Source organism: Narcine bancroftii, chromosome 8 (genome assembly GCF_036971445.1).
Source record: "Narcine bancroftii isolate sNarBan1 chromosome 8, sNarBan1.hap1, whole genome shotgun sequence".
In the NCBI taxonomy this organism is placed as follows: Eukaryota; Metazoa; Chordata; class Chondrichthyes; order Torpediniformes; family Narcinidae; genus Narcine; species Narcine bancroftii.
Window position 1 is genome coordinate 137029033 of NC_091476.1, and position 14155 is coordinate 137043187.

Here is a 14155-nt window from a genome sequence, read left to right on the forward strand (position 1 = left end):
GACTTGATGTATCTCTTATAACCATGTACTAGGCCTGTTTATAATTTCTCTGTGTTCAGAAGCAAGACTTTAATGAAATTACATTTTTCGTTGAACTGATACCACAGATTGCAAGTGCCTGACAATGGGCATCTCCAACAGGAGAGTCCAATTACCTTGCTCTGGCATGAAATGGCATTGTTTTTGTTGTATTCCCGCCCACACCCATCAGTAACCTGACCAAGAAACCCCTTTAGCCAAGCCTGTTGGAGTCTGAATAGTTTAATGAATCATCTCTTCTAGCCCCTAAATTGTCCACAAGGTATAAGTCAGGAGTGCTCTCCACTTCCATGAATAGGTATACCTTCAGAAAGTTATTTATTGTCACCTGATTGTACAAGGGCAACCTGATGTAACAGGACTCTCAGTGGAAAACATGCAGACACAAGACACATACAGACAGACAATACATAATGTGGACTAGTATTCATATACACAAATAATTAAATACATACTGTTTTGTGAATAGGAGAGTCTCAGGTGATTAGTGTGAGCAGTTCTCACTGTCCGTGGTAAGAAGCTGTTTGGTGGTGCTGGCACTGATACTCATGTATCTCTTTTCCACCGGAGCAGCTGAAAAATGCTGTGTACAGGGTGGAACAAGTTCTCAATGATTTTGCGCACCCACTTCAGTCGACGATCCTGGTAGACCACGTCGATAGGAGGAAGGAAGAAACCAGTGATCCTCTCTGCCATTTGATTTCTTTTCAATCCTTTTAATGTTTTTTTTAATAATAAATACAGAACAATGAATAAAAGGGAACAAAACTGAAAAAAAAAAAAACCAGTATCAGATAGGTGTGTGTGTGTGTGTGTGTGTGTGTGTGTGTGTGTATGTGTGTCTAAACTGCCTCAGGATCTTCGTGATGCCACCATCATCACCCTGTACAAAAACAAAGGCGAGAAATCAGACTGCTCAAACTACAGGGGAATCACGTTGCTCTCCATTGCAGGCAAAATCTTCGCTAGGATTCTACTAAATAGAATAATACCTAGTGTCGCCGAGAATATTCTCCCAGAATCACAGTGCGGCTTTCGCGCAAACAGAGGAACTACTGACGTGGTCTTTGCCCTCAGACAGCTCCAAGAAAAATGCAGAGAACAAAACAAAGGACTCTACATCACCTTTGTTGACCTCACCAAAGCCTTCGACACCGTGAGCAGGAAAGGGCTTTGGCAAATACTAGAGCGCATCGGATGTCCCCCAAAGTTCCTCAACATGATTATCCAACTGCACGAAAACCAACAAGGTCGGGTCAGATACAGCAATGAGCTCTCTGAACCCTTCTCCATTAACAATGGCGTGAAGCAAGGCTGTGTTCTCGCACCAACCCTCTTTTCAATCTTCTTCAGCATGATGCTGAACCAAGCCATGAAAGACCCCAACAATGAAGACGCTGTTTACATCCGGTACCGCACGGATGGCAGTCTCTTCAATCTGAGGCGCCTGCAAGCTCACACCAAGACACAAGAGAAACTTGTCCGTGAACTACTCTTTGCAGATGATGCCGCTTTAGTTGCCCATTCAGAGCCAGCTCTTCAGCGCTTGACGTCCTGCTTTGCGGAAACTGCCAAAATGTTTGGCCTGGAAGTCAGCCTGAAGAAAACTGAGGTCCTCCATCAGCCAGCTCCCCACCATGATTACCACCCCCCCACATCTCCATCAGGCACACAAAACTCAAAACGGTCAACCAGTTTACCTATCTCGGCTGCACCATTTCATCAGATGCAAGGATCGACAATGAGATAGACAACAGACTCGCCAAGGCAAATAGCGCCTTTGGAAGACTACACAAAAGAGTCTGGAAAAACAACCAACTGAAAAACCTCACAAAGATAAGCGTATACAGAGCCGTTGTCATACCCACACTCCTGTTCGGCTCCGAATCATGGGTCCTCTACCGGCACCACCTACGGCTCCTAGAACGCTTCCACCAGCGTTGTCTCCGCTCCATCCTCAACATCCATTGGAGCGCTTACATCCCTAACATCGAAGTACTCGAGATGGCAGAGGTCGACAGCATCGAGTCCACGCTGCTGAAGATCCAGCTGCGCTGGATGGGTCACGTCTCCAGAATGGAGGACCATCGCCTTCCCAAGATCGTGTTATATGGCGAGCTCTCCACTGGCCACCGTGACAGAGGTGCACCAAAGAAAAGGTACAAGGACTGCCTAAAGAAATCTCTTGGTGCCTGCCACATTGACCACCGCCAGTGGGCTGATATCGCCTCAAACCGTTCATCTTGGCGCCTACAGTTTGGCGGGCAGCAACCTCCTTTGAAGAAGACCGCAGAGCCTACCTCACTGACAAAAGGCAAAGGAGGAAAAACCCAACACCCATCCCCAACCAACCAATTTTCCCCTGCAACCGCTGCAATCATGTCTGCCTGTCCCGCATCGGACTTGTCAGCCACAAACGAGTCTGCAGCTGACGTGGACTTTTTACCCCCTCCATAAATCTTCGTCCGCGAAGCCAAGCCAAAGAAAGATATATATATATCTATAGACACACACACACACACACACACACACACACACACACACACACACACACACACACACACACACACACACACACACACCTCAAGATAAAACTTCAAACAGTATAAACTTTGTCCCCGCTCTACTGTACTGGGAGAAGACAGAAAAAAAATATACCTAACCTACCCTATGTTTAAAAAAAACTAACCAGCTTATCCCAAGGGTTATGTACATTTTGTAGCTTTTGGTTCCTACTGTGAATCAAAAATTAAAGGTGATACTATATATCATCTGGAAGAGTGACTATATCTAATCACATTAAAAACATTTGCATCAAATGAAAATAAGACATAAAGTCACCATGTATCTTCAAATTTCACCGATGAATCAAATACATGATATCTAATATTTTTTCTGTACTTAAAACAGGACATAATATAAAAGAACCATTGAAACACTGTTGAAGGTCTAAGGCAGGGGTGGCCAACTTTTTTATTTTAAATTTTAAATTTAGACATACAGCCCAGTAACAGGCCATTTCAGCCCATGAGTCCGTGTCACCCAATTAACCTTCACCCCCGGCATGGACTCATGGGCCGAAATGGCCTGTTACCATGCTGTATGTCTAAATTAAAAAATTAAAATTAAAAGGTTGGCCACCCCTGGTGTAGGGTATTTCCATTTGAATAAGATTGCTGTTCTAGCCAACAATGTAGAGAAGGCCACAACCTGTTGCACAGGTACAGAAAAACTCCCTATGTCTGGTTCAATAACCCCAAAAAGAGTAGTTATTGGATTGGGTCGTAGCTCCACCTGAATTATAGTTAAAGAGATATTTAAAATTTCTTTCCAATAGATTTCTAAAGGTGGACAAGACCAAAACATATGTGCCAATGTCGCAATATCAGATTTGCATCTGTCACAAGTAGAGTTAATATTAGAAAAGATACAAGACAGATTATTTTTGAACATGTGAACATGATGCACCACTTTGAATTGGATTAATGAATATTGGGCAGATATTGAAGATTTATTCACCAGTTTAAGAATCTTGTCCCATAGATCCTCTGATAAGGGTCTTGCCAGTTCTAATTCCGAAGCCTTTTTAATCTTATTGTAAAGTACTGGATGTAATTTCAATAATCTATCATATATAATTCCAATTAATCCTTTCTGAGAAGGATTCAATTGAAAAATATTATCACTAGATCTGGCGGATAATACAAATGGAAAGTTCGGTAATATGGTATTTAAAAAATTTCTAAACTGTAAATATCAAAAAAAATGAGTATTTGGTAAGTCATGTTTACTTGCCAGTTGTTCAAAAGACATTAAACAACCTTCCTTAAATAAATTTGAAAAATAAACTATGTTTGATTTTCCATGTAGAGAAAGAATGGTCAAAAAAAATTATGAGAGAGATAGTACTAAATAAAACAAAGTTTTTTAAATAAAAAAAATTCCTAAATTGGAACCAGATTCACGATATATGTTTAAGTATTGGATTAGATATGTCCTTATTGATCTTGGAAAAAATAAATGGAAGAGAGGTACCCAATAAAGAGGCCACTGAATACTGCCCATAATTTGTCAGAATAAAAAATCCAAAAAGTTAGATAACGAATATTAACAGTCCAGTTAATCTAAAATCAGGCAGGGCCATACCTCCATTTTTTTTCCAATTTTTGTAAATGAAATTTACTAATTCTAGAGTTTTTGTTCTTCCAAATAAAGGAAGAAACTTTTGAATCAATATTATAAAAAAAAGACTTTGGGTTGAAAACTGGAATTGCTTGAAATAGATGTAAGAACTTGGGTTACATTATAATTTTAACTGCATTAATACGGCCTACCTTAGTCATTGGTATAGACAACAAACAACAATGGTCCCAATACAGATCTGTGAGGCACACCACTCATCACAGGCCTCAAGTCTGAGAAGCAACCATTCACTACCACTCTTTGTTTTCCCCCACACAGACTATTTTGAATCCAGTTTACAATCCCTCTATGTATACCTAATGCCTTAACATTCTGAACTAATCTTCCATGTTGGACCTTGTCCAAGGCCTTACTAAAGTCCATGTAGACCATATCCACAGCCTCTCCTTCATCTACCTTCATGGTAACTTCCTCAAAAACTCTACAAGATTTGTTAAACATGACCTACCATGTACAAATCCAGGCTGACTGTCGTTAATTAGCTGTCCAAATACCTATATATCCTATCTCTCAGAACTCCTTCCAATAATTTACCTACTACTGATGTCAGGCTCACTGGCCTATAGTTATCAGGTTTACTTTTGAGCCTTTCTTAAACAGTGGGACAACATGAGCTACTCTCCAATCCTCCAGCACCTCTCCCATAGCTAAGGACATTTTGAATATCTCCGACAGGCCCCCTGCAATTTCAACACTTGTCTCCCTCAAAGACCAAGGGAATATTATATCTGACCCAGGGGATTTGTCTACCTGAAGACAGCAAACACCTCCTCCTCCTTAATCTCCATAAGTTTCATGACACTTCTATTTGTTTCCCTTCCTTCCTTATGCTCTATGCCAGTTTCCTGAGTAAATACTGATGCAAAAATTACTGTTTAAGATCTCGCCATTTCGTGAGGCTCCACACATAGTTGACCACTCTGATCCTCTAGGGGACTAATTTTGCCCATTATTATCCTCTTACTCTTAATATTCTTGTAGAAGCCCTTCAGATTTACCTTCATATTATCTGCCAAAGCAATCTCATGCCTTCCTGGTTTCTTTCTTTAGTATTTTCTTACATTGTCTATTCTCCGAAAGTACCTCACATGTTCCTTGTTACCTATACTGATTATACACCTTCTTAATCATATCACCAATATCCCTTGAAAATCAAGGTATCCTGTACCTGTTAATTTTGCCTTTAATCCTGGTAGGAACATGCAAACTCTGCACCCTCAATATTTCACCTTTGAAGGCCTTCCACTTACTGAATCCATCCTTGCCAGAAAACAGCTTATTCCAATTGACTCTTCTGAGATCCTTTTTCATTTCCACAAAATTGGCCTTTCTCCAATTTAGAACATCAACTCGAGGACCAGACCTATCCTTATCCATATGTTTTCTTTGGCTTGGCTTCGCGGACGAAGATTTATGGAGGGGGTAAAAAGTCCACGTCAGCTGCAGGCTCGTTTGTGGCTGACAAGTCCGATGCGGGACAGGCAGACACGGTTGCAGCGGTTGCAAGGGAAAATTGGTTGGTTGGGGTTGGGTTTTTCCTCCTTTGTCTTTTGTCAGTGAGGTGGGCTCTGCGGTCTTCTTCCAAGGAGGTTGCTGCCCGCCAAACTGTAGGCGCCAAGATGAACGGTTTGAGGCGTTATCAGCCCACTGGCGGTGGTCAATGTGGCAGGCACCAAGAGATTTCTTTAGGCAGTCCTTGTACCTTTTCTTTGGTGCACCTCTGTCACGGTGGCCAGTGGAGAGCTCGCCATATAACACGATCTTGGGAAGGCGATGGTCCTCCATTCTGGAGACATGACTTGAAACTAATGACATTATGGTTATTGGACCCAAAATGCTCATCTACACAGACTTCTGCCACCTGACCTGCCTGGTTTCCTAATAGGAAATCAAGTATTGCATCCTCTCTCATTGGTACCTCTACATAATGATCTAGAAAACTTTTCTGTACACATTCGACAAACTCCAAGCCATCCAGTCCTTTTACAGTATGGGAGTCGCATTCAATATGTGGAAAATTAAAATCTCCTACTATCACAACTTTCTGTTTCTTACAATAGTCTGCTATCTCCCGACAGATTTACGCCTCTAATTCTCTCAGATTTAGCTCCACCCATATGGCCTCTGTAGGTGAGTTCACAGTGGTGTCCTGTCTAAGCATAGCTGTGATATTTTCCCTGATGAGCAATGCCACTCCTCCCTCTTTCATCCTCCCCTCTATCATATCTGAAACATTGGAACCCCAGAACATGGAGCTGCCAGTCCTGCCCCTCCTCCAACCATCACACTAATAGCTATAATGTCATAATCCCACGTGCAAATCCATGCCCTAAGCTCATCTGCCTGACCAACAATATTCCTCGCATTGAAATAGATACACCTGAGATCATTTCTATCATGTATAAACATCTGCTTTCTGCCTTTACATGCAGTCTTCACAAGACCCTTACCGTCCTCCACTTCACTATCTGCTCTATCAATCTAGTTCCCCTCCCCCTGCAAATATAGTTTAAACCCCCCCCCCCCCCCCGGAGCAAACCTACCGTCAAGGATGTTGGTTCCCCCTCCAGTTCAGGTGCAAACCATCCCATCAGAACAGGTCCCACCTTCCCTGGAACAGAGCCCAATTATCCAGAAACCTGAAGCCCTCCCTCCTGTACCATCTCTTTAGCCACATATTTAGCTGCGTTACCTTCCCGTTTCTAGCCTCACTAGCACGTCACACAGGTAGCAATCCTGAGATTACCACTCTGGAGGTCCGGTCCTTCAACTTTGCACCTAACTCCCTAAACTCTCCTAGCAGGACCTCCTCACCTTTCCAACCCACATGATTGGTCCCTACATGGACCACGACATCTTGCTGCTCATCCTCCCTCCTTAGAATCGGGAGAGGTCAATCCAAGATATCTTGGACCCTAGCACCAAGGATGGAACAGACCATCCAAGACACTCGATCTCTCCTGAAGAACTTCCTATCTTTCCCCCATAACTATCGAATCCCCTATCACTACTGCACTCTGCTCCTCCCTCCTTCCCTTCTGATCTGAGGGCCCAGTCTCAGTGCCAGAGACATGACACTACAACTTGTCCCTGATAGGTCGTCCCCACCAACAGAATCCAAAATGGTATACTTATTATTGACAGGAATGGCCACAGGGGTATTCTGCATCTGCCTCTTCCCTTTGCCTCCCCTGACAGTCACCAAGCTGCCTGTCTCTTGGCTCTTAGGGGTGACTGCCTCCCTAAAATTCCTCTCTATCACTGCCTCCCAAATGATCTGAATTTCATCCAGCTGCAGCTCCAGTTTCCTAACTGGCAAGTGAAGAGGTGAGTGTTCATGATAGGTCATTAATTAAGTGAACTCCAAGGAACTTGGTGGCCTCCACTCTCTCCACTACAGAGTTATTGATGTCTAGTGGAGAGTGGTCCTTCTGGCATCCATGATCATCTCCTAAGACTTGTCCACGTTGAGACACAGTTTGTTACTCTTGCACCATTTCACGAGATTTTCCACCTCTTCTCTCCATCGTCGTTGCTGAGGAGGCCAACAACAGCACCAGAGGGGACTGTAAGTCAGCTTGGCTTATCAGTACAAAATTGGCTCACAAAGTGGTGCTCACGACCTGAATGTGAAGGTAAGAAAACAAATCTCAAAACACTTGAGTCTATCCATGTCAGAATACATGCCTCCAAAGAACAGGATCACACCTCACGAAGAAGTCTTCTTGCCACCCTTTTGACTGATGAGCAGTTATCAAGGTAAATTGTTTCACATTTACCACTACTGGCCTCTTAATCCACTGTATAATATGTACAGTATACACTGCAAGCTTGATGTTGTTAATTTTATATACCAGTATATTCTTTAGAGTGCAATGTGGAGGTGGAGATAGTGACAGAAGTGATGTGAATACAACAAAGAGAAGTGGAATCTGGAATCTAATAAATAACTAATGATTGAATTTGATCAGATACAATTTATGGTCATGTAATAAAACAAATGTAATATTACACAAAATTGCCTTTAGTCTCCATAAGGCAGACAAAGATTCGTTATCACCATTGACCAGTGCCCTTACAGTCAGAGAGGGAAGCAAAAGAGAGTCCCCCCCCCCCCCCACCCACCCAAGTCACAGAGTGTTTGTAGTTTTTCCTCTAGCACTTCGACAGCCTCTGCAGTCACACAAGACTTCAGCTCAGTTCAAACCATTGGCAACCCGAGCCCAGATCCAAACCTCTGACGGGATGAGGAAGCCTTCAGCACCCAGGGCACTTCGGGAGCTTACCCTCAGCACCCTCTCGAAATCCAGTTCTTATGAGCCAGTCTTCAGCACCCCGCTGCCTGATCTGAGTCCTTTCACCCCCAAGTTCCCAGCAGCCTGTAGCCTGTGCAAGCTCCTTGGCTGCAAGTCATCAACAACTCACTGCCTTTGTGTGTCTTTTTGCCACAGAGCCTCTTGCTGGTCTGCCATCATGGTCACCATCCTTGGGGTCATCTCTGCTTCTCCTTCTCCACGGGGGGGTATTTTACCCATTACTGCAAACAAACTGGCTAACAAGGAGCTGGTGGGAAGGGATCGGATCAGGAGAGAGAAGGGAACACAGGTGTGAGTTACCTGAAATTCAAAAATTTGATGTTCACACCATAAGATTGAAGAACTTGGAGGTGCTGTTCTCACTGCTTGGCTTCACCCTGGAGTATGAGAGATGCAGGATGAACGGGTCAGCATGGGAGTCACAGGATGGACGGGTCAGTGTGAGGATGGATGGATGAGTGTGGCAGATGGGGATGGACGGGTCAGTATGGGAGATATGAATGAATATGTTAGTGTGGGAGATGCAGGATGCACGGGTCAACGTGGGAGACGCGGGACATTCAGGTCAGTGTGGGAGACTGGGATGGAGGGTCAGTGTTAGAATGGGGAGTGAAGTTGAAGTGGCACCAACCAACTGTTTAAGGTGGTCAGCGAAATAGTCACCTGGGCTTCACTTGACCTTGCTGATATTGAGGTTGCAGAATCCCATTCTTATATCTTCAGCTTATGAGGTCCAACCTTAACTATGAGCTGAATTTCAAAGAATTGCTGCAGATTTGTAAACAACCCTTATAAACATGTATTTTTAAAAAAACATTTGTGATTATAAATTCAGCAGGTCTTTGGTTTTGTGTGTGAGGGAAGGAGAAGAAACTTTATATACCATATAAGTTAATCCCCATTTTTCAGCCTCATTTAACGGGTTTTATGGTATATTCGGTGTACGTCAACCTCAATTTTCTGGGTGCCTGAGGTGCCCTGTTGACTGGCATTTAAATTGACTCCAAAAGCTCGCAATGCCTGAGAAGGGCCATTGACCAGTATATACATTGACCCCATAAATCATGCAGATTGATCTGTTGGGCGTTGGCTGGAGGTGATAGCTATCATGGAGGATCCATCAACACAACACAGCACACAACAAAAATATAAAGTGAGCTTCAAGTTGAAAGTGATAGAAATGGCCAAGAAAACCAACAGCTGGGCTGCTACCAGAAAATTTGATGTATATGAGAAGTTCGTAGAAATTGCAAGAAAGAAGACTTTAAGAAACATACCAAAAAGGCAATGTTCGTTAAGAAAAGGAATCACTCATTGGCCAGAGATGGAAAATCACATTGCAGAATCGGTACGTGAACAGAGGTAAGATTGCTACATAGTCGCCTGAAATAAAATAAAGAAAATTTTCTCTGCAGTGGGCCAAGTCTCACCTAGACCTCAGTGGTGATTTTGAGGCTACAGTCAGCTGGTGCAATCGTTTCATGAACAGGAAAAATCTGGTATTATGCCAAAAAACAAATATTGCACAGAAACTTCTGAAAGATTTTGATCATTAAGTTTTCACCAGTTTATTATATGGAACCAGCAGAAACATCAGTTTGCATTGGCAAATATTGGAAACATAGACAAAACCCCCATGATAGGCAACAGAAAGGCATTCAAACTGTGCAAACCAGAAGTACAGGCCACGAAAGGACCAGATTTACCGTGTTATCGTGCATGGCTGACGGGAAAAAGACCCATAGTCATCTTCAAATGCAAAATTTAACTGAAAATGAAATTCCCTGTAGGTATTTTTGTACATTTTCATGAAAAAGGATGGATGGATAAAAATGGTGTAAAACTGTGGATAGATAATGAGTGGAACCAGCAGCCAGACAGTTTACACAAAGAATGGAGTTTGCTTAACTGAGAACACTAAAAGTAGATTAGCACTACATAATACTTACATGGCAGTTATCCCAGGTGGTTTGACATCCATATTGCAACCTCTCGATGTCTGCTTGAACAAGCCATTCAAAGACCTCGTATGCAAGAAATGGACTATTTGGATGTCGAGTGCAGAAAAGTAGTTTACAAAAGGTGGGGCAATGAGTCCTGCATCGATTGATGTGCTATATAACTTCATGTTCAAGGCATGGGACAAAGTTAGAGACTGATAAAATCATTTAAAAAGTGCGGTATCTTTTGTGCAATTGATGACATGGAAGGTGATTTATTGTGGGACACTGACAATGAAGCTGAAACCGCCTCATCAGATAGAGACTGGGACCCATATGATGGCTGTTTAAACAGTGCAAGTATAGATGTGCTTGCTGCTGTCTGCTTCAGACGATGATGGCAAGAGTGATTTTGAAGGGTTCTAAATGTGTTGTTTTCAGACAATGATAGCGATTTTGAAGGGTGCTAATTGTGTTCTCAATGAAAATCTGTTGCAGTCAGGGTTTTTTTTTTGGTTTTTCAAAGGTTGACTTCTACACCGGATTAGTGCAGATTGGATTTTGAGTTGAATTTAAGGTCTCAAAAGTATATCCAGCATAGAAGTCGACCCCAATTATTTGAGTTTTTTTTGGGGTTTCAGGACTCTACTCATACACTGAAATATATAGCATATTAAAAAAAAATTGTTGCAGATGTAGTTTTGTTAACTTTAGTAACAAATAACCTTGTCAGCACACCTTATGGGTTCACATAATCTATCCAGGGAAGTGGTGTGCAGTATCTGCAGTAGAAAGGGGGATTTCTGGGACTGGGAAAGATTGATTGGCAACCCCAAGAGTGGCTGAGAATGGAGATATCATGAGGGAGTGAGGTCAGAAATACAGCGAGGAAAGTTAGTAATTCTGCAAGCGTGAATAAATTGTACAACATTTCTTGAATTTCACAAGTTCTATAGTTCTTCACTCACACCTGTCTAAACTCCAGCCCACAGAAAAATAAATTTCAAACGTCCATCATCGACCTAAGCTTAATGGCAAGATTTGCCTTGAGCATTTGCACAAACAGTAAATTTCAGCCACCCCCTAGTCCCATGGTAGCACCTGGATCTATTAATAACTAACTTTTCTCTGGAAAATCCAGTTAATCTGTAGTCTGTGAACAAAATGGCCTCTTTAAACAGACTTAAAAGTAAGAACACAAAGCTGAAAAAACTCAGCAGGTCAAACAGTGTACTTTATAGAGCAAAAATAAATTTACATAAACATTTCAGGCTTGAGCCCTTCATCAAGGCATGAGCAAAATGTAAGCAGGTGCCCAAACTCAGGAGAACCAGGAACAACCACCCTCCACTACACATCAACAACTCTGTAGCAGTGAGAGTGGAGAGCATCAATTTCATTTAACCATTCCTTGTTGTGTCAAACATGGAATCTTCCCGACTGAAAGCACAATGCTGTTTCAGCAGGAGGGTTGGAGCACTGTATTGTTTGTAGTACGTGTTGTGAAATGGAATAGAAATCGGAGGTTCCTTGCTGAAAACCAAACACATCAGGTAGCATCTATAGAAAGTTACAGTTTCCAGCACCTAGTTTTTGACTTTCATTCCTTTTTGCACCAAGTGAAGGAAGTGTATTTATAAACCATCTTTCATATCCTTAGGGTCATCAGAAACACCTGGACTTCAAGATAAGAAATGTGGCAGTCAATTTGTGCACAATAAATTGGAAATTGGGTGGAGAAAGATACCAATCTTTTGCTTGAAAGCGAGGACAGATTTTAGGTTCATGCATTTTAATATGGATGTTCATGATTGCTCCTTGTTCACTCCAGTCTCACCTCAGCAGTTGCTTATCTCATGATTTATTCTCACAAGATGGACTAATACTCCACCATGACACTTTAAAAAAAAACTCCCTTGGACATTTTTCTGTGTTCTTCTGGTCTTGATGTTGTTTTGAATGTGAAACGCAGCTTGCTCTCATCCTGGGCATCCAGGAGGTCAACTTTACTGCACTAAATGACAACACTGGTTAACCATAGACCACTTGACTGATGGAGTGATATTGAAATATTCGGTCCTAGGACTGGTTGTAAAGGATTTCCAACTCCAGCCCCTCCCTAACATCAAATTCAAATGTTTAGCACAGTAACATGCTGTTCCAGCTTACGAGCTCGTGCCTCACAACTACACCAATTGACCTACAACCCCACCCCCCCCCACAAGAGTTTAAGGGTGGGAAGAAACCAGATCACATCCATTCAGTCATGGAGAGAACATACAAATTCCTTACAGACAAGGCTGGATTTGAACCTGTGTTGTTGGCGCTTTAATAGCATTGCTCTAATCGTTCTTCCCCTCAGTTAGTGGTATGCATCACAAAAATATATTGCAACTCTAACCAATTCATTGTATCCAATCAGTGGCAACCACGGATCTCCATCTTAAATTTTATTCAGGTTGGTACGGTTTCAATTGACAAGCAAAATAATGTACAAAATACAGGGCCGATGACAATTTAAAATAAAATCAATGTACAACATTGAAACAAAAAGTTATTTTTCAGCAGGGACACGAGTAGAATGTTTTGTTATTATAAATTTCTGATCAAAGAACATTCTTCCCACAAGGTAACCCGCCATTACTAACCCCACAACAGCCATGTATTGACCTCAGGACAAGGACAGTTGTAACACTGCAGTCTAAATGCCAAAACAAGCAATTTTGGTCAAATTCTCGTGCAAGTTACTTTTAATACATACATTTCAGATGCAGCTTTAAAAAAAAAGTTTATCATTTAAAAAAAAAAGTTTCCCTCACAGCAGTGTGGTGTACGTGACAGGGTAGCGACATACGAGGGTAACATACCCAAAGCAAACAGCAAGAGATTTTTCCATTAGGAAGTCATCGTCATGGTGATCAGGTGTTCCATTCAAATTCTTTTGGCCATTCAACAAAACATTAATTGATCCAAATTAATGTGCTAATTATTGCAAAGATATCTTTCAAAAAAAGACAGTAATTTCCAACTACCTTCATACAGTATTTTATAAAAAGTATATTTCTTTATCCACTAGACAGACAGTGATGAGGAAATTTAAATTGAAGTATTGCAAAGCAGATTGGTTCAGCCATACAACCAATAAGCTTTGCCAGCATGCTGTAATACAATTCTACGTCAAGGTCAAAGTGAAAAGTTAGCAGTGTGACATGCAGTCCTTAATAATTTTTTTTAATGAAAGATATAAATGAGTGATGAAAAGATCCAGGTACTAGAGAAAACATTAATTATCCAAATTGCAGCCCATATTTGGATGGAGGACGGGGGAGAGAAATAAGTATTACAAGACTTTAAAAGGACAAAAAAAAACCCTTAATAAACTGCCAAATAAATACTACCTGTCTAACTCACACCATTTACTTCAAAGGCTTTAGTGTTTGGGCCATTTGGACTTTTGACTTTGAAATGGTAAAATCATGCTTTACAGAGAGGTCAGTTTAGGTTTTCTTCATGCTGATAATCTGCCTGATATTTCCATAGCCACCCATTTCAGCCTGTGATGCTCCCTGGTTGCTTCCCATCTGTAGGCCGATGATGTTCTGTCCCTGGCGCAGCTGTTCTTCCGTAAATTCACGCTTGTTCTCTTGTGCTTTTCTG

At 41.8% G+C, this 14155-nt stretch overlaps 2 protein-coding genes across 3 annotated transcripts in view; one reads left to right on the forward strand and one right to left on the reverse strand.

The window, feature by feature from the left end:
* LOC138741221 (proprotein convertase subtilisin/kexin type 7-like) overlaps window positions 1-14155 on the forward strand; it is a 212016-nt gene that overhangs the window by 196162 nt on the left and 1699 nt on the right. The window lies entirely within an intron of this gene.
* Window positions 12934-14155, reverse strand: part of LOC138741223 (transgelin-like) — a 68712-nt gene continuing 67490 nt past the window's right edge. For both annotated transcript variants that reach the window (XM_069894964.1, XM_069894963.1), the window contains one exon: window positions 12934-14152. In XM_069894964.1, the coding sequence (XP_069751065.1) occupies window positions 13996-14152 (157 nt within the window). In that variant the 3' untranslated portion in view covers window positions 12934-13995. The remainder of the gene's footprint in view (window positions 14153-14155) is intronic.